The sequence below is a fragment of the Arvicanthis niloticus genome, chromosome 2 (assembly GCF_011762505.2).
Source record: "Arvicanthis niloticus isolate mArvNil1 chromosome 2, mArvNil1.pat.X, whole genome shotgun sequence".
In the NCBI taxonomy this organism is placed as follows: domain Eukaryota; kingdom Metazoa; phylum Chordata; class Mammalia; order Rodentia; family Muridae; genus Arvicanthis; species Arvicanthis niloticus.
This window is the reverse complement of record NC_047659.1, coordinates 63,251,899-63,272,707: the sequence shown is the minus strand read 5'-3', so window position 1 is coordinate 63,272,707 and position 20,809 is coordinate 63,251,899. Positions and strand designations below refer to the sequence as shown.

The 20,809-nt window shown below is 36.3% G+C and overlaps 2 protein-coding genes across 3 annotated transcripts; both read left to right on the top strand.

The window, feature by feature from the left end:
* Window positions 1-7,215: 7,215 nt before the first annotated feature.
* Window positions 7,216-12,826, top strand: LOC117703672 (olfactory receptor 4C3D-like). The gene is made up of 3 exons (XM_076929118.1): window positions 7,216-7,363; window positions 7,986-8,143; window positions 10,814-12,826. Exon 3 carries the CDS (start codon window positions 10,848-10,850, stop codon window positions 11,787-11,789), a length of 942 nt encoding a protein of 313 aa, XP_076785233.1. The 5' UTR covers window positions 7,216-7,363; window positions 7,986-8,143; window positions 10,814-10,847; the 3' UTR covers window positions 11,790-12,826.
* An 822-nt stretch (window positions 12,827-13,648) lies between these two features.
* Window positions 13,649-20,674, top strand: LOC117704402 (olfactory receptor 4C6-like). 2 transcript variants are annotated; one of them, XM_076929116.1, is made up of 2 exons: window positions 13,649-14,353; window positions 16,991-20,674. In XM_076929116.1, the coding sequence occupies exons 1-2, from the start codon at window positions 14,331-14,333 to the stop codon at window positions 17,949-17,951; spliced, it is 984 nt and encodes a 327-aa protein (XP_076785231.1). In that variant the 5' UTR covers window positions 13,649-14,330; the 3' UTR covers window positions 17,952-20,674. The 2 variants fall into 2 exon arrangements, with proteins under 2 accessions (XP_076785231.1, XP_076785232.1); XM_076929117.1 differs by having other exon boundaries at window positions 13,652-14,222.
* The last annotated feature ends 135 nt before the right edge of the window (window positions 20,675-20,809 follow it).

Here is a 20,809-nt window from a genome sequence, read left to right as displayed (position 1 = left end):
TCAGTTTGTGACAGGGTCCAAGGAACAGTCATGGGTAACATTTTGTATAGGCTATTCTCAAGAGCCTAATCGTATTCAACCATCTATCTTGTGGTCAGCCAAGTTCCTGAAACACAGAGCTCACAACCAAGCTGACCTGCACTCTTGGTTCTGCTCAGTCTATTAGGAGTTTTTGAAAATTTTAACCCTTTCAAGTGCCTCTTTCACATCCATGACCCCTGGGATCCTCTGCCAAGCCTCAGCCAAGCCAGGGCAAGCCCATCTGTTCCTTGTACCAGGGAGCCTTTGGATTCAGAGATGTCCTTTCCAGGGTTTTCCCACCTCTACTGTTTAATGCCAGACTATCACATTAGACACTGCATCATATTCCTTGGGTCCCTGGCAAAGGCTGGGAGATGGGCCCAATGCCAAGTCTAAACCTGATCCTCAGTTGTCCATGGGGTACCTGCAACAAAGTTTATCTATCTTGGGACTGTCTGAGACTTTGAGCTCAGAAAGCCTTTGTTCTCTGGGCTGGCTTCAATAAATGGCCACCAGAGAATACTCTTGATGTTAACATTCTCCAAAATCTTAAAGTTTCTCCTGATATGTGGAAAAATGGTTGGAACCCCTTTCTGTCCAGTATTTTTGGGAACTGAGCTGTCATCTCTTCCTCTATAGCCAGTATTCTATCTGCTCAAGTCCTATCATCAAGGCTGGTCATGCCAACATACCCTCTTGCCTCCAAGGACACAGATCCCTAACCTGACCCCACTCCTTTGACCAAACCCTGCCTATCCCCTTAACCTTACTCACTACAACATATTCACCTGTTGCAGTTGCAATGACTGCACCAAACCTAATTGCTAATCTAACCCTCCTAAGGTACATATGGCTCATTTGTCTGTGAATTTTATTTCAAGTTCCAGAGTCCAATTTTTCAGCCTGCTATGTCCTCCACATGGCTCTGGATCTTGCAGACCTCCCCCTTCCTTTCAGTTTGCCTGAGCTCTGTTAATACTCCGTCAGCCTCCCTCTTCCTGGTAATGATCTCTGCCCCCATTTTCTCCTCACCCATAAGGCAACACTAACTCCCATGTCAGCCCTGCCTACCCTGAACAATCCAGCCTGGTCTGGCTGGAAGTCCTCAATGTTCATGTAATGAGCACATCAGCGTCTGCAACACTCCTTATCAGCTGATCACTCCTGTCCCTCCCTTAGGCCCATGCTTGGGCCACAGTGATCATTTTTCTCCTAGGCCAATGTAGGGCTACTGCAGCTCCCTGCTCCCCAAACCTCCCATCTTTTTGCTGATATGGGTCCTAAAACCTGTTCAAACTGTACCACATCAAGAGTCCCACCACAACCTCACTGAAATGGCTCCAAAAAGCCCTCTTTCTTTCAGCTCAATCTGCAGCTCCCTTATCATTCCCCCCCAACTTATTAACCCTTTCTTGTCCTGATACCACCTTCATTTTAAACCTAATCATAGAAATACTGTTAAAAATAATTAAAACATGTAAATTAATTATTAATTACTTCATAAAATAATTATATTCAGTAACTATACTTATAAATGATTACCAAAATATGCTTTATTTAGCTTCCTATATATGTTTTCAAAGTTAAACAAAAAATGGCCAAAACCAAACAATATTGTATATTTAGATATACTTTAGAAAGATAGGTTGTCCTTAAACACTTCAGAGATCTATCGAATAAAGTATTAAATTGTCTGTGTCATTTTAAAAAGACTTGGAAGCTGCTTGCTCCACAGTTACTGCTAACTCAGGTAAAATTTATCCTTCTTGGGTCTGATGGTTTTGAGGATCAGTTTAATAGCCAAAACCAAGACTTCAACTGTCTTCTCAGTCCTCTCATATGTAAAAAATCAGGTTTCAAGCCTCCCTCACCTAGAGTTGCCACTAGTAGACCTAGACACAATTTACCTCAATTCCAGACTCAAAATATTTTTTCAGTGTAACTTTTTGCTATTTCTTTATCTAAAGGCTGCTTTTATATAAAGCCTTTTGCTTTATCTTTAACTAAAGCGTTTTGCAATGGCTGTTCCCAATGGTCAGCCACTTATGTTTACATGGTAAACAGCTAGATTAAAATAGATGCAGAATTTGTATAAGATCCGAAGATACAAAAGCATTTAAGAAAGATGTTGGGGTTCTAAGAAGATGTTTTGAGGTTAGTAAATGCAAGTTAGAAGATGTAAAAATGTAAATGATAAAAACGACAAGGTATATTAAAATATGCTCCAGATTCCTTCCCTTTGCTATGTTACTGTTGTACCAAGACTTCAAAAGTTCAAACATTAATCAGTAAAGTTATAATAAGCTATTAATGCAACTCTGATGAAGACTTCTAATATATTATCATAGTCATAAGCTCAAGGTTTTCAATTTTATCTGCTTGTTTTTTAAATATAGCTATTCTCAAATTCATTTGGAATAACAAAAAAAGACTAGAATAGCAAAATCTACTCTCAACCATGAAAGAACTGCTGGGGAATCACCATCCCTGACCTAAAACTGTGCTACAGAAAAATAGTGATAAAAAAAATACCCTGCATGGTATTGATACAGAGACAGCCAGGAAGATCAATGGAATAGAACTGAAGACCCAGAAATGAACTCACATACCTATGGTCACTTGATCTTTGACAAAGGAGCTAAAACTGTCCAGCTGACAAAGAACAGCATTTTCAACAAATGGTGCTGGTTCAACTGGAGGTTAGCCTGTAGAAGAGTGATAATTGATCCATTCTTATCTCCTTGTACAAAGCTCAAGTCCAAGTGGATAAAGAACCATCACATAAAACCAGATACACTGAAACTAATAGAAGAGAAGGTAGAGAAGAGCCTCAAATAGTTGAGCACAAGAGAAAAGTTCCTAAACAGAACACCAATGGCTTATGCTGTAAGATCAAGAATTGACAAATGGGACCTCATTAAACTGCAAAGTTTCTGTAATGCAAAGGACACTGTCAATAGAACAAAATGGCAGCCAACAGATTGGAAAAAGATCATTACCAATCCTACATCTGATAGAGGACTAATATCCAATCTATACAAAGAACTCAAGAAATTAGACCCCAGACAACCAAATTACCCTATTAAAATAGGGTACAGAGCTAAACAAAGAATTTTCAACTGAGGAAACTCTATTGGCGGAGAAACACCTAAAGAAATGTTCAATATTTTTAGTCATCAGGGAAATGCAAATCAAAACAACTCTGAGATACCACCTCATACCAGTCAGAATGGCTAAGATCAAAAACTCAGGTGATAGTAGATGCTGGGGAGGATGTGGAGAAAAAGGAACATTCCTCAATTGTTGGTGGGATTGCAAGCTGGTACAACCACTCTGGAAGTCAGTCTGGTGGTTCCTCAGAAAATTGGACATAGCATTACCTGAGGACCCAGCTATACCACTCCTGGGCATATACCCAGAAGATGCTCCAATATATAACAAGGACACATGCTTCACCATGTTCATAGCAGCCTTATTTATAATAGCCAGAAGCTGGAAAGAACCCAAGTGTCCTTCAACAGAGGAATGGATACAGAAAATGTGGTACATTTACACAATGGAGTACTACTCAGCTATTTAATAAATTCATGAAATTCTTAGGCAAATGGTTAGAACTAGAAAATATCATCCTGAGTGAGGTAACTCAATCTAAAAGAACACACATGGTATTCACTCACTGATAAGTGGTCGCCCAAAAGCTTGCAATACAACTCATAGACCACATGAAGCTCATGGAAAAAGGAAGACCAAAGTGTGGGTGCTTTAGTCCTTCTTAGAAGATGTAACAAAATACTCATGGGAGCAAATATGGAGACAAAATGTCGGACAGAAACTGAAGAAGGGGCCGTCTGGAGACTGCTCCACCTGGGTATCCATCCCAGGTGTAGTCACCAAACGCAGATGCTGATGTGGATGCCAAGAAATGCATGCTGACAGGAGCCTGATATAGCTGTCTCCTTAGAGGCCTGCCAGAGCCTGACATATACAGAGGCAGATGCTCAGAGCTAACCATTGAAGTGATCATGGGGTTCCCAATGGAGAAGTTAGAGAGAAGACTGAAGGAGCCTAAGGGGTTTGCTGCCCCATGGGGAGAGCAACAATACCAACCAACCAGAGCTCCCAGGGTCTAAACTACCAGCCTGGGAGCACATAGGGAGGGACCCATGGCTCCAGCTATATAGCTCGTGGAGAATGGCCTTGTTGGGCATAGGTGGGAAGGAAAGGAAGTTCTTAGTCCTGGGAAGGCTGGATGCCCCAGTGTGGAAGAATTCGAGGGTGAAAGGTGGGAGTGGCTGGGTGGGTGGGGGCATATCCTCATAGAAGCAGGAGGAGGGGAGATGGAATTGGGGGTTTTGGGTGAGTGGGGAATGGTGAAAAGGGATAACATTTGAAATGTAAATAAAATATCCAATAAAAAGTTTTTAAAAATCTGTCAATGTAATCCATTATTTAAACAAACTGAAAGGAAAAAATATGATCATATCATCAGATGCTGAAAAGGTCTTTGACAGAATCCAACACTGCTTTATGTTGATTGTCTTGGAGAGACCAGGGAGATACAAGGGACATACATAAACATAATAAAGGCATGGCAATTTACTGCAAGTTGATAGCAAAAATCAAATTAAAATGAGTTAAATTAAAAGCAACTCCATTAAAATCTGGAACAACACAAGAGCATCCACTCTTTCTGTATTTACTCAGTATTGTACTTGAAGTTATAGCTAGAGCAATAAAACAAATAAAGGAGATCAAGAGGATACAAATTGGAAAGAAAGAAATCAAAGTATTGCTATTTGCAGATTATATGATAATGTACATAAGCAATCCCTAAAACTCTACTAAGGAACTTATATAGGTCGTAAACAACTTCAGTGAAGTGACTGGATATAAAATTGAAAAAATTGAGTGTCTGTTCTGCATACAAACAAGTGGGCTGAGAAAGAAATCATGGAAACAACATTCTTTAATCAGATGCAAATAGTATAAGCTCTCATGGGGGTAAGTCTAACCAAGCAATCTATAATTACTAAGTGGGATCTCATGATCCTGAAACTGAAATTAAAAGCTTTTGTAACTCAAAGGACACCCTCAGTAGGACAAAATGGCAGCCTACAGAATGGGAAAAGATTTTACCAGCTCCACATATGACAAGAGGGTTAATATGATGGTTCCTCAGAAAACTGGGAGTTGATCTTCCTCAAGATCCAGCTATACTACTCTTAGTCATATACTCGACAGATGTTCCATCCTCTCACAAAGCAACCTGCTTAACCATATTCATAGCAGCTTTATTCATAATAGACACAAATGGAAACAACCTAGATTAAAGATAGTGCAGGAATTGTGGAAGTGACAAACCACTGACCAGTCTATCGTGAGAACCATGCCATGAGAAGGAGTACATCCCTGACAGTGCCTGACTGGGCCAGGAAACTGAGCCTGGATAGCCCAGAGACCAAGGATAAAACCAAATAAGACTGGAAAAAAGTCAATAAAATTATTCCTAATGATATTCTGCTATACTTGTAGACGGGAGCTTAGCATAACTGTCATCAGAAAGGCTTCATCCAGCAACTAATGGGAACAGATGCAGAGATCCACAGCCAAACATTAGGGGGAACTCAGTGAAAAATCCACAGACTCAACTAACGTGGACTTATTGGGGCTCACAAAGACTGAACCAACAGTCAGGGAGCCTGCATGGGTTTGACCTTGGCCCTCTGCACATATGCTGTGGTTGTGTATCTTGGTCTTCTTGTGAGACTCATAAGAGTGGAGGCAGGGACTGTCTCTGGCTCTTTTGCCTGATTTAGGCACCGTTTACTCTCATTGGTCATCTCTCCAGTCTTTTTAATAATGTTATCTCAGCCCTTAATAATGTTGCATCACTAAGGTCTGTCAGATGATTCTGGGCCAGAAGGCTGAAGATTTGATGCTCCAACGTTCAGTAGTATAGGGGCTTTTCAGGTGTTCAGCGGTCTCTATAAATTGGCTAAGTTTTAGAAGCTATGCTTAGTGCTTCCCATAATTTCAGTTAATTCAGCCATTCTGGATTTCTGACGGGGTTGAAGACCCATAGTCTTATAGCCAATCCTGGCTATTTACTTTGAGAGAAAAGATCTGAGTGGATGGTTTTCAGCTGACATTCATTCTAAAGCCAAGAAAAAAGCCAGGTTCAAAACTAAGTGTTTTAGTTAGGATAGATGACAGAGGTTCTGGTTAGTCAACAAAACGATGGACTGGGTATTAGGACTATCTTATACCTCACTGGTACAATTAGGAATAATTATGCTCTAATTGCATTTTGAGAGAAAAAATTTATTTTAACAGGAAGGGTGAAGCTAGGTGATGAGAGAGAGAAGTGGGGGGGACATGGAGGCAGATGTTCATGTGTCTCCACCAGTCAAAGATAGTTTATATATCTAGGTGGGGTATTGGGTTACACTTCTGATTAAGCATTATCAAACTTATAAAGCCTTTGATTAACATTTTAAAAAATGTATAAAAGCAAAAAAGAAAAGGGGGCATAGGATAGGGGTTTTCTAGGGAGGGGAAATGGGGAAAGGGGTATGGCATCTGAAATGTAAATAAAATAAAAAAATACATAAAAACTGAAAAACTAAAAAAAAAAGAAGAAGAGTTACCATAGTTATGGTGTTTCTTCTCAGCAATAAAACCATGACTAAAGCAACTATTTTCATCAGCATGGAAATAATATAATTTAAAAACTAGTATGGCAAATATTCATTTAAAGTACTGTAAATTATATCTGGTGTGATATTATAACAACACAGATCATAACTAAAACTTATTATGTCTAAAAAATATTTCAATATAACAATGAAGTATGGATTCCTAAATAAAATATCATAATGAAAATTTCAAAATCATTATTCACCTAAATGTTAATGTAAATAATTAACTTTCCAGACTCCACATAAATATTTACCTCATTTGTCATCAAATATTGAAGTTCATTAGCAATTGTTTTGATTTTTTGTAGTAACTCAACTCAAGGAAATGTTAATTAAATTCAAATGCTGTTTCTGTTAATATTCAGTGAAATAATTGTTCTTAGCAAAATTTACTACTGGCAGTGGAATGCTCCTGAGATCTAATTAGTCAGGTCTAAGAAAGCTTAGAGTTTGATTGCTTACAGGGCACACTGGCTACACTTGGTAAGCTCCAGAGAAAGGCATTTTCCATGAAGCCATTTAAAATCAACAATGATTTAGCATGGCTGAGGTAGTTGGTATCTTTAAGCTTATAGCTTTATGTCTTGAGGAACTAACAGCTACCTGGGATCCAAGACATTGAGCTGTGTCAAACGAGTTGATAGGTGAGAATTTTGTGTTTTGTAAAGGAAACATGTAAAGAGTACATGAAACTTAAAATTCATAATACTACCCACCATCTCAGCCACTCAAGGCTTGTTGGTTCTAAGCATGCCAAACATTATAATAGTTTCACACTTGCAGAAGTAAAAGCATTCTGGAATTTTTTTCACATATTTAAATATATTTAAATTAGTAAAAGTCTACTAACTTTTCCAACTAAATTTTTCCAATTAATATTATAGTACAAGAATTTTTCTATGATTTATTTGCTTTCATGTTTTATTGTGTAAATAATGTTTTTGGGTCTAAGAAGTCTAATTAAAAATGTCAGGAGAACATTACATCAAGGGAATTTGTAAAAATGTTCAATATCCAGTTGGTTCAAAATAAAAAGTTGGTATTAAAAAATCTTTGGAACTATACTGTATAAAATTTTAGTTTTAATAAGAAATTTTTACAAATATGATGATATGAGAAGATGACCAAAATACATTAATGAATTAACACAAAAACATTTTGGAAAACACTTTATAAAGGACTGAATACCACTGTTTGTGTTATGGTTAATTCCTAATATATTTTAAAATCTAAGAACACCTTTTTATTGTTTCTTTTTCTGAACAGGGTCTCATGTAACAAAGGTTGGCCTAGAACTTGCTACATGGCAGAGGGTGGCTCTGAGTCTCTGATATTCCTGCTTCCATACTTCAAGTGCTATGATTGCAGGTGTGCAGTATCTTGGCAGGATAAAGCACCTCACTGAGAGTTATATAGTATTCCAGGTGATATGCAATATTTTATACACATTTATGCAATATCTGATAGTTTATATGATTTCTAATTACCTTTAGTCTTTGATAATTGCACATAAAATATTCAATAAAATATTCACCTTTAAAAATATTCATTCTATATTTTTAAGATTGGTATTCAAAAGCTGTAGAATAAATGTGAAGCAGTGTCTATTTCTTCAAGTAAGTGGTTTTCAACCTTCCTAGTGCTGTAACCCTTTATAATAGTTCTATATGTTGTGGTGACCTCCAGCCATAAAATTATTTTGTTGTTACTTCATAACTGTAATTTTCTGCTGTTATAAATCATAATATAAATATCTGATGTCTAGAATATCTGATATATGATCTCAGAAGGGGAAGTCATAACCCACAGGGTGGGAACCACTCTTTTAAACTGCTGCAAAGATCACTGTATCACCTTTGATACATGTCCCGTCCTCTCTCTGAACCTGTACAAGACTCAGAGTAAGAAATCCAGTGATACTTCACCATGTCCTTACAGATATATAAAAATTTCATCTTGAATAATAAAAGCTAAGGTTCTTTATCCATTTAACATAGAAAATATGAAATTCATTTGTCATTGATATGCTTTCTTTTTACTTCTGTAGAAATTTATGTCTGCAAATTAAAATGTATTTTTCATGTTCACTGGTTAATTTGATATTGTTAATCCAGAAATGATACATGGTGTATGATGTTGGTGGTTGGTGAAGAACTAAGGATATGTAAATTAAAAATAGAGATGATAAATCTTTTCTTGCATAGATGAATTGTAAAGATAGACAAAACGTCAGGAACTGGACAAGTGCAGGCTTTCAACATAAACATTTTTATAGTTTTCATGTAGATAAACATGTGCATACACACACACATATATGTGTAACAAATATTTATTAACTACCTAATTGATATTTGTTTACAGTAATGTTCACATGCCACATACGTGTGTTATCTTACTTAGTAGCCAATTTCTTTCTGTCTCTGTTTTAAAGTTCACTTAAAAGCTTTTAAAGCTTTTAATAAAGTAAAGTCTTTTTTTTGGGGGGGGGGTTTCGATACAGGGTTTCTGCATGTAGCCCTGGCTGTCCTGGAACTCACTCTGTAGACCAGGCTGGCCTAGAACTCAGAAATCCACCTGCCTCTGCCTTCCAAGTGCTGGGATTAAAAGCGTGCACCACCACTGCCCGGCAAAGTAAAGTCTTTTAAAAATCCTAAATAAAGTTGTTTTTCCCATCTGTTGAAACTGTATATTTATTTAAGATGATTATGCTAAATTGGTTGTCCAATACCAAATTAAATATATATACTTATGTAGACAAAACAGATTTTGTTTATATGCTTTCAAATATATATGTATATATTCCATACATCTGCATATAACATTCTGTATGTATGTGTATTAAAAAACAATACTTAAAGTAAAGCGCCTGTGATAAAATATTTATGGGAAAAATAATTGCTGAAGGGTAAAAATATTTGTAACCAACATTTAATTATCTAAAAAGTGAATAACACAGTTTCTTAATCTCTTAAAAAGAATTAGCATTGTTGTAACCTTTAAAATATATTAAAAATATTAAATGCACTTTGATTTCAAAAGATTCATAACATGTATTATAAAGTTTGTAGCCTGGATAATTGACTGGGTGATGAGAGTGATTGGGTTCTTTGATTTATGCACTGGGAAGCATTGGTAGACTTCCAAACAAAAATCTGTAAAGTATAAAGATTCATCATGTAATTCTTCATCATGCTAGATGCTATACTAACATACTGAGGAAATAGGTATATATAGCATATAGGTATGGTCAAGGTATGGTAGAGGTATGGGCTAAATATTGCTTTCAAGTAGTACATCTTGCTAAAGTTCCTGCTTACCAGAGATATGTTATGGTCATGTTTATAAAAATACTAATATTTCTTTATTCTTTAGAATTTTGTGCATATATACAAGGAAACATGATAACCCACTAAGTCCAATTAGTGCGTTTATTTATGTATGGTTGTAGGACCATACACTGGAGCAAGGGAAATCTTAATTTAAATATGGCCACACATCAATAAACAATATTTTTTTTCTCTAGCTACAATTGCAAATAATTTCCCTATAGGGATGGGAATCTCCTTCCTTTATGATAGATGTGTACCTTGTTGCACTTTTAGAGGTTTATGCAGGTAATCATAGCTGGAGTGAGTTCGTGTAATAGTCACTAAACTGTGTCTTTCTTTAACTGTAGAATATTTGGGATCTGATGTAAATTCAGAAAGGAAGAATAGTCTTTACGTGGATGAGCACATTTTAGCGTATGAAATATGTATCCTCATATGAAAGGACACAGACTTAGTGTAGTGCTCAGACAACTGAGCATGAGAGCAACCCCGATGCATCACTTGGACTTTGGAAATGGAAAAGTCTATGTAAAGATCAGCAATTTTTCTATAAATTAAATAGTAATTATTGTCCTATAATTGTGTCATATCTGCTGGTCTTAATATATGAAGAGAGAGTAATAAGGAGAAAAGAAAGACTGAGAGCAACTACTGGGTTAAAAGATTATACAGTGTGCTCCACGGTTACTGAAAGCTCTGCTGGTGTAGGGTGACCATCAGACTACATACATTTAAGATTAATGACCTGCCTTTTTGTTTTTGTAGGGAATTCAGTACTTGGGAAGGCTTTATATCCTGAATGGAGCTCCAGAACCCTCCCAGTAATGTAACAGAATTTGTTCTCCTGGGTCTCACACAGAATCCACGCTTGCAGAAAATACTGTTCATTGTCTTTTTGTTTGTTTTCCTATTTACAGTGTTGGCTAATCTGTTCATTGTCCTTACCATCTCCTTCAGCCCCACCCTTTCAGCTCCCATGTACTTCTTTCTCACTTACTTGTCCTTCATAGATGCCTTCTACACCTCTGTCACCACCCCCAAAATGATAATTGACCTCCTCTACCAGAGGAGGACAATATCCTTGGTTGGATGTCTGACTCAGCTCTTTGTGGAGCACTTCCTTGGAGGATCAGAGATCATCCTCCTCATTGTTATGGCCTATGACCGATATGTGGCCATATGCAAACCTCTGCATTACATGACTATTATGCGTCAAGGCCTCTGTAGACTCCTGGTGGTGGTAGCCTGGATTGGAGGAATCTTGCATGCCACCATGCAAATATTTTTTATGATTAATCTTCCCTTCTGTGGTCCTAATATTATTGACCACTTCATGTGTGATCTCTTCCCATTGTTGAAACTTGCCTGCAGAGACACACATAAGCTGGGCATCATAGTGGCTGCCAACAGTGGAGCCATGTGCTTTCTCATTTTTACCATGCTCCTCATCTCATATATAGTTATCCTGCAGTCCTTGAAGTCTCATAGTTCTGAAGGGAGACGTAAAGCTCTTTCCACGTGTGGCTCTCACTTTACTGTGGTTGTTCTCTTCTTTGTACCTTGCATATTTACTTACATGCGCCCTGTGACCACCTACCCTGTGGACAAGCTGGTGACTGTATTCTTTGCAATCCTCACTCCCATGTTAAATCCCATCATTTACACAGCAAGAAACACAGAGGTGAAAAATGCTATGAAGAATCTATTGAAGAGGCGAGTCACTTACCCTGTTACAAAATGACAAGTAGAATTACGTTTGTGGTAAACTGTGGAAGAGACTGAACACATTTCAGATATCATTAGCATATAGCAAAGAGAAAACTTCCCACAACTGAGTTTTTTGAGCACTTAATAATGACTAGACCTTCTTTGTGTCTTCAGTTGCTCTAAATGTGTTTTTTTTCAAGGCTCGAAATTGATGTCCATAGATTCTAGATTTCCAAGAGAAAACACCAACTATACCATTTTAATGATTCTGGGGCATGTTTTTCTCTAGAGACTCACCATTACATATTTAATTACTTCATCCATTTGTTAGTTGAGTGACATTGGCTTTTCTGAAGATCTTTAAATAAATTTTGCATAGTCTGGTAATACCAAAAATAGATAAATGGAAACTAGACATTTGAGAATCAAAAACAAACTTGCAGCCTTTTGTCTTTTTTTTTAACTGCATTTGTTTCTGGTATTATTTACATCAAAATAATAAAAAATAGTACAAGGAAGTATATAAAAGAAAAAAATAATTTCTAACATGTCTCTTTTTTCCTCCTAGGACAAAATGTAAAGTAGAAAATTTGAAATTACTCCTAATTTCTTCTTATTTTCTCAAATATTCTCATGGCTCGAAGTTTTTGTTGAATATAAAGGATGGGTATTTTCCTCCCTTATCAGCACTGGAGTAAGCATTGTAGCAATCTGAGCAAATATTCTTCCATTTAATCATACTAAATTATGCGCAATAATTTTTTATGCTATTACTTATATGTATGATTCATATGTTTTTTATTAAATATGTTTTCATCTAGCAGACCCATTCACTTAGGTAGATGGTATAAGCCAGGTTCTAAACTGATCGTTTTAAAGACAGTATATCCATCTTATGAAGAAGAAAATAGAGGCTGAAAAGGCTACAAAATTGTTTTCCTCAAATCCCACATCAAATCTGCTGCAGGATTCAAATCAAGTTCTTAATTCTCAGCCCTCCATTTATCAGTGGAGGTCAAAGCATAGTAATTTTTTGTCTGTTTATACGTAAATATAAGGAATTGTCACATATTTTTAGTGATTGCCTTCACCCTAAGAGAAAGATGGGGTGTTTTGTGGGTTTTGCTGTTACAGTTGTTGTTGTCATTGTTCTTTTGTCTCTCCTCACTTGTAGCAATGTTGTTTAGCAACACAGCTCCTTAATGTCCATGGATAGCACCAGGATTTTCCATATCACTACACAAAATCCCTTTGTGAATCCAAGATTCTTTCACTGCTTCCCACAAATATTCTCTCCTCAAATTCAGTGAGATATTTCTTACATAATTTGAACATACAGTAATGCTGGACCTTGGAACACTTGTTTTTGGAGTATGACTACCTAGTCTACTTTAGTGTTTGAATATATCAAAGTCATTAGGAAAATGATATTTTCCCACAAAAATGCATAGGTTAGGAAGATGACACAGTCAGCACTTCACGTACTAAAATACAATCTTCTGGTGAGAAGTAAAAATTACTTGTAGTTTACTTAGTTTTACCATTAGATAAGAATTATAATAAAACCAGGAATAAAGAGCATTATTGAGAAAATACCATAAATTCTAAGACAGAAGAATGATTTCAAGTAGAAAACCAAGGTCAATGATTGTGTCCTGGGAGATATACCAACTTCTTACTGGATAAATGAGGAAGTAAATTGCACAGACTAAAAGCACAGTAAGAAAGTAAAGGTTTGGTAGGGGTAGGAGGGGATATAACCTAAAGTTATTGTGTAAATATGAAAGTAATTGTGTAAATATAATCACAATGCATTTTACACACACACATACATATATACATACACACACACATGTATATGTTCAAAAATAAAAAAAAAAAAACATAAAAGAAAATGTGGTATTTTTTCTAAATCTTCCTAAGAGAAATAATATTGGCATTTGATATATATTTAAATAACAGTATTAAATGGCAAAAGTATAAGTGAACAGAGAGAAAATGTTAATACTGGATACTTGCTAGATAACTCAAGTAAAATCACTCCTTTTCCTTTATCTATTTTTCATTTGGGCAGACTCATATGAGGATATTCTGTTCATGAGGAGTATAACAGTTTTGGAACAAATAATTAAATGGGTTCTGGTGTGATATATGAATTTTGATTGTTTTGTAGAGTGTCAATTTGGCCTTCTTCCAGTTGATTTCTGCCTCTGGGAAAGTGCTCATCAATGCAGGGGTAGATGGGAAATTACCTGTAGAGTGATTAGGTCAGTGGAGACTTGGCCACATAGGAATGTGATTGAAATGAAGCAAACATGCACATCTTCTAAATCTGTGCCTCTAGCAAGTTACATTCTGACCTTTGTTCCCACAAGTCCATTACCTAAGAGAAAATATGCTAATAATATTTCTTCTAAAATGTGGTTTGGAGACAGTTTACTAGGGAAGATCAAACTAGAACCAAATGGTAAGCACAATGCCATGAGTAAATTTTTGAGAGACATTTTGCTGCCTGCCTTTTGAGAAAACCTACATAGAAAAATTCTGGTCCTTTATAACCCACAAGCTATTTCCTATGCAGGAGCTGGGATACTTAAGGTATTTGTCAAGCTTCCCTTGAAGCCATTAGAAACTATACTGCTGTCAGTATCACTTCCCCGTAGTGGGTGCATTGTTATCACGGTCTTCTCTAGAAAAGTTGGCTTGAGAACATCTCTGCTGGTGCTGGACTCTTAGTCAAAGTGGTTTTAGACAACTTACCTGCACAGTCTATGCTTTTCACATGATTGGATCATCAAGTGAATGGTTCTTGAAGTGACAAAATTGGTGACAAACTGAAGCTGGGGGTTCTTTAAAATGACCTGATAGTCATAATGACAATTAGTTTGAGGTGTGACACATGAAATTATTGCAATAATTAAATTGTCAAGTATAATTTTATTTGATATGTGTGAGGAATTTACCTGATTTGTTTGTTTGCACGATTGTGGACTCAGAATGGAGAAATGTGAGCAGCAAGTGTCTTTTAAGCTAATTTATAAAGACTGTGATGCAATTGATGGTAACAGTGATTCAACACTGAAGGTGGGGTTCAGCTCTGGAATTTAGCCATATCATGTCTATGACCTGGAGCATTAAAGGTGAGAGGTGTTAACTGAGATATCTGAAGCAGGCTACCAGGAAAGAAACAGCCAGATTCGGATGTAACACTTTTTAAATTTTTTTAAAAAATTAAAAAAAATTAATTAAAATATAGTTACATAATTTTCCCTCCTCCCCATCTTCTTTGCTCTCTTTCAAATTCACAGCCACCTTTTCTTTAGTAGTTGTTACACATATAAGGATTACATTTAAATGATTATAATGTACAGAGCACAGCATTAGACATTTAATGGAAAGTAAAAATCATCTTTAAACACCTCTACAAGGAAATAACATTTTAAAAGATTAATTAAATATGGAATCTGTGATGGTATATGTAACACATGCCCAGGATGACCATGATGAAGGGAGTCTTGCAGAAGAAAGGAGGGCTGGAGAAATAAGGGTAATGGACTTACTAATAGATCAGAAGCAGCAGAAAATTGTGAAACTTACAAGGGAAAAGTTCATAATAAATAATTGAATACTGCTCTTGAAACATTCATGTGCCTATTATTTCTTTTCTATTGATTAAAGCACTATAAGAAAGGACAGGATCCTTAGAGGAGCACAAAGTAGACTGTGCTATAGATTCATCCAGTAAAGGTATTTAGTTGAGTTTCATGACTTCTCAAAGTCTTATTGTTTCTGAAAATCATGTGATAATAACTTTTGTCTCATATAATTTTTTGCTTGTTTTAGTGTCAGGTACTCACTATACATCCCAGACTTGTCTTCAACTCAAAATCCTCTTGCCTCAGATGCAACAAGGCTGAGGTTACATGTGTATGCTGTCATCCACAACTATCCCTTACAGTTTTATGGAAATTAAAAAGAAAAAAATATATGTTAGTACTGCATCTTTAATCAGCCCCTGACTCACATTGACTCTGATGGCTATTACTGGCTCTATTTTTGAAGGACTGAACATTGTGCAGTCAGTAAGGAGCTTCTCAGCCTAAGAGAACTAAATTTGCTAACTCTGAAATCAGGGTGTTTCTCACTGCATGACACCAAGCTGTGTGGTGCTGCAGTATGTATGTGTGCATGTATGTATATGTGTGTATATGTGTATGCATATATGTATGTGGTGACATTATAAAAGTAGAAAAAGAATTATGAAGAAGAAAAAAGGTTTTAATGAAGTGAGAAGAAAGAGATAGTATGTTACAAATAACATTAAAGTAGAAAGAAAAATAGTGAGGGGAAGTGAGAGGAATGGTTGTGGCAGAGAGAAGTTGAGAAGAATCAACAAAGCAAATCCTACTTGAAACTATCACAGTGAAATCCATTGTTTGTAAACAACTTTAAAAAGATATTATATTTATGTATGAAATTCTTAAAAACAAATATATATATATATATATATATATATATATATATGTTTAGACAGTTTAGAAGGCAGCTTCTTAGTTAGACTTTATATTTTATTCTCATGATCCTTAATAAATAGAAATCCTTTAGATATGATATTAGGATACACTTATAAATTTGTGTATATAATGTTGTTCATTATGTAATATTTATTGTTATATATAAATATATAAGCTTCGAGTACTTTCCAAATTCTTGAGTGTATTTAATGATAAATGAAGGTCAACAGCCTGCCTGCAAGTTTTTCAAAAGCAGACACCTAGGAAAGGGCTGTATGGAGACAGATGATTTTGGAAAGCAGAAAATAAAGCAGTTGAGAAGAGTGAGACAGAAAGAAGCCTTGTATTGTGTTAAACAGGTTGCCATTCTCAGTGGAGTCATATCTACTACTGTCAGATTTCCACAAACACGTTAATAATACATTTTTTAGGACTATGTATACACGAGAATGATGAAGCAGGAATTCTTGTCACAGGATCAAGCACCATAACAGAAAATCAGAGTTCAACCCAGGATAGGATGTAGTATTGTGGGATTAGGAGCTGCCTTCAGTCTTTATTGTTAGCAGCTGAAATTTGGAGTTTGTGATAAAATCACACATGGCAGTCAGTTAAAGAAAAAGCAAGCTTAGGTGGGTGGGAAACAGCGTGCAACAATGTCTAGTACATCCGATAATAACTAATTAGAAATAATTCTCTCTTCTTTTTTTTAAATATACAGAGTCTCCAGTTTAGAATTCCATGTCTTTACCAGCTCACATCAAATGGAGAATGCAAACAATGTCACTGAATTCATTCTTCTGAGCATTACAAAGATTCCAGAGCTGAGAACAATATTCTCTGCTTTGTTTCTTGTTATGTACATGGCCACACTCTTGGGAAACCTATTGATTGTTGTAACTGTAATGGTGAGTCCGAATTTGAGGTCTCCCATGTATTTTTTCCTCATTTCTTTGTCCTTTTTGGATGTCATCTACTCTTCAGTCACTGCTCCTAAGTTGATTGTAGACTCTCTTTCTGAGAACACCACCATCTCCTTAGAAGGTTGCATGACCCAGATCTTTGCTGAACACTTCTTTGGTGGGGTAGAGATCATCCTTCTCATTGTGATGGCCTATGACCGCTATGTGGCTATCTGTAAACCTCTGCACTACACGACCATTGTTAGTCCTCGAGTGTGCTGGCTGATGGTGGGAGGAGCTTGGGTGGGAGGATTTGCTCATGCAACCATTCAGCTTCTCTTTATGTATCAAATACCTTTCTGTGGTCCCAATGTCATTGATCATGTGATCTGTGACTTGTTCCCATTGTTGCACCTGGCTTGCATGGACACCCATATCCTGGATCTCTTAGTCATTCTCAACAGTGGGGTGATGTGTGTGACCATTTTCCTTGTTCTCATCACTTCCTATGTTGTCATCCTTTGCTCCCTGAAATCTTGCAGCTCTGAAGGAAGGCGCAAAGCTCTCTCCACATGTAGTTCTCACTTTACAGTCGTTGTGCTGTTCTTTGTACCTTGTATCATCTTGTACATGAGGCCTGTGGTCACTTACCCTATAGACAATGCAATGGCTCTGTGTGCTACCATTGTTGAACCGATGTTAAATCCTTTGATCTATAGCTTGAGGAATGCAGAGGTGAAATATGCTCTGAGGAAACTGTGGGAGAAAAGGGGACCTTGAATGTTACTGATATGCCAAGGAACAAACATTTCTTACAAATCTCTTGGAGATATACCTTCTGTATTAATTCCAGACCATTAGACACAAAGCAGAAGAGGCAGCTTCTAAGTTTCAAAAGCAGGTTCTATTTGTCTCATCAGCCTGCTTGCTTCATGCCTGTGTGTGTCTCCAGCTCACCTGATACCATGATATTTTGTATTACATTTCTTCCTCACAAGACTCTGGGTACAGTTATTAAAACATAAATATAAAACAAAAACAAAACAACAACCCATAGTTTGAACATTTCCCAGTTTAGGAATTTTTTTTCTTTATATCTTCACTTGGCTGAAGTACTTTTCTCAAAGGATTTGCTTGATTGGCTTGTTACCAATTAATATTTTTTTCATTTTATATAAACTCTCACTTTAAAAGAAAGGTAAGTATTTCCTGATTTTCTTTAGTTGTTTACTTCATTTATTCTATACGTCTACATTAAGTTTATATATTCAAGATTCATAATCAGAAATTTACTTTAGAAATGTTACTTAGAATATTAGAATAGAACATAAAATACAGATTTCATTTTCTGTCTCCCTGCCCTGATCTTTATCCTTGCCACAGCAGGGATTGTGTTCTCCATTCATGTTGTAACTCATGTCAATGGACCACTCCTAGCTACCCAATATATGCTTCATAAGTATTGCTGGGTGGATATAAATCTCAAAGAAAATTAAGTTACTAAACCTTTGAAGATAAAGAAGAAAGGAGAGAGCAGGATGGACATATATAAGTATTTTAGGACTTCCTAGGATTGAATGTGTTTACATTTTGTGCTTTGAGGCAGTTTCTGTTTATTAGAGAACTATTTTAATAACTATTTTAACCACCATTCACCGAACTTCTTGTTTAGCTTTGTCATTTTTGTTGCTTTTTGCATATATATTATATAATGCATACATGTCTATAGTATGCACATATGCATATATTTTTAATGTGTGTGTATATATGTGTATGTATAGTCACATGTATATGTGTTTCCAGGTGAGCATGCACATGAACATGTGTGCTTGCATGTTCAGGCATGAAGTGCCTTCCCATATGGATCTCCACCTTCCCTAAGGGAGGGCCTTTTACTGAATCCAAACACCATGGTTTTGGTGACTGGTCAGCCAGTTTTCTACTTGGAATTCAATGGCAATCCTACCATGCTTTTATATAGATTCTGGAGACCTAAACTGTGCTCCTTGTCCTTGTGCATCAAGAACTTGACTCTGAACAATTACTCAAGATTCTCTTGCCATTCTTTAGTGAAATAAACGAGGTCACTTCAAGTTTATAATGTATGTTTTAAAAGTGTATGTTTCAGTCTTGAAATATTATATTCTCTACAAAACAAGAACAACTCTATAGACCTGTATATAAAACCTCTATACTTTATTTGAATGGCTATGACAGTAATTTTGCTATTACATTTAGAATTTTAAATTCCAAAACAATGCACGTTTATTTTATTAAATATTTTTCTACAAAAATCCCAGAAATATATTAATGTTTCTTTTTAAACTGTCTCCCTTAAAAAGGTGACTAGGAAGCCTGAGGGTTCTGACAAGAGTTAATGTTCTGTTACCATAAAACATATGTATAACATATCCAGTATCATTAACTACAAGATCAACTATAATATTCAAATAAACCATTTAAATCATGTATTTCATTTTTAACTAAAATATTTGCAGTCAGCCATTATTTGGATATAAAAAATTTCGTCAACTTTAGTCAACAACTAAGATTTTTGCTCTTTCATTTTATGATGATTTGTTGGGTTGGAAGTTTTGGAAACTCTTCTGAGCAGCTCTGTTAACATAGTGGATGTGATGATGTTTTCCTTCAATTTGGGACTTTATGTTTTAGTTAATGAAATAAATGATTTATAAAAGCAAATAAAATAAGATATCTTAGAGAAATCATTTTCAGAGAACTTCATTAAGAAGTAAATAATTTATTTTAGGAATCGGTTGATCTTTCCTTAGGGAATTTTAAGCTGAGAACCAAGTGAAGAAACCATCCCCAAGCAGGCCAGTGTCTATTTTGGACAAAACTGAAATATAGGAAAAGTTGTTTATAATCGAGGCTAAAGTGAAGTTGGGATCAGTGCTGAGCCCTAAGGAGAGGCAGCATGGGAAGGGGAGAGGCCCTGATGATTTTTTTTTAAACTTAAGTTCCATAAAAATGAGAGTTATTAAAGATACCTTCTCAGTATACAACTGAAATCCAAACCAAACATGGACTTCTATGACTTTAAAGGCTGAGGATCAAAATATTTGTACATTGCTTGCCTTTTACGTATTAACAATTAAGAATGGTATTTCATAAGGCTCTGCCTGAGCTTTACTGATCAATAATGGATGTGGATGCTTGCAGCTAGCCATTGGACTGAGCAAGGTGACCCCAGTGGAGGAGTTAGGACTGAAGGAACTGAAGGGGTTTACAGCTCCATAAGAAGAACAACAATATCAACCACCAGACTCCCCAGAGCTCCCAGGGACTAAACCACCAACCAAAGAGGGACCTATGGCTTCAGCAGCATATGTAGCAGAGGATGACCTTATCTGGCATCAATGGGAGGGAAGGCCCTTGGTCCTGTGAAGTCTCGATGCCCCAGTGTAGGGGAATGCCAGGGTTGTGAGGCAGGAGTAGGTGAATGAGTAGGGGAGCACCCTTATAGAATCAGGGGGAAGAAGGAGTGGGATAGGGGGTTTGCAGAGGGGAAACTGGGAAGGGGGATAACATTTGAAATGTAAATAAATAAAATAACCAATAAAAGCATAAAAAAGAATGGTATCTCATGTCTTATGTTAACAATTTAGCACAATATA

Coding starts and splice junctions, on each gene's coding strand:
- LOC117703672 (XM_076929118.1), top strand. CDS start 10,848: ATGGAGCTCCAGAACCCTCCCAGTAATGTAACAGAATTTGTTCTCCTG.
- LOC117704402 (XM_076929116.1), top strand. CDS start 14,331: ATGCAGGAGCTGGGATACTTAAG. Junction 14,354..16,990: donor CAGGAGCTGGGATACTTAAG/GTATTTGTCAAG, acceptor TTAAATATACAG/AGTCTCCAGTTTAGAATTCC.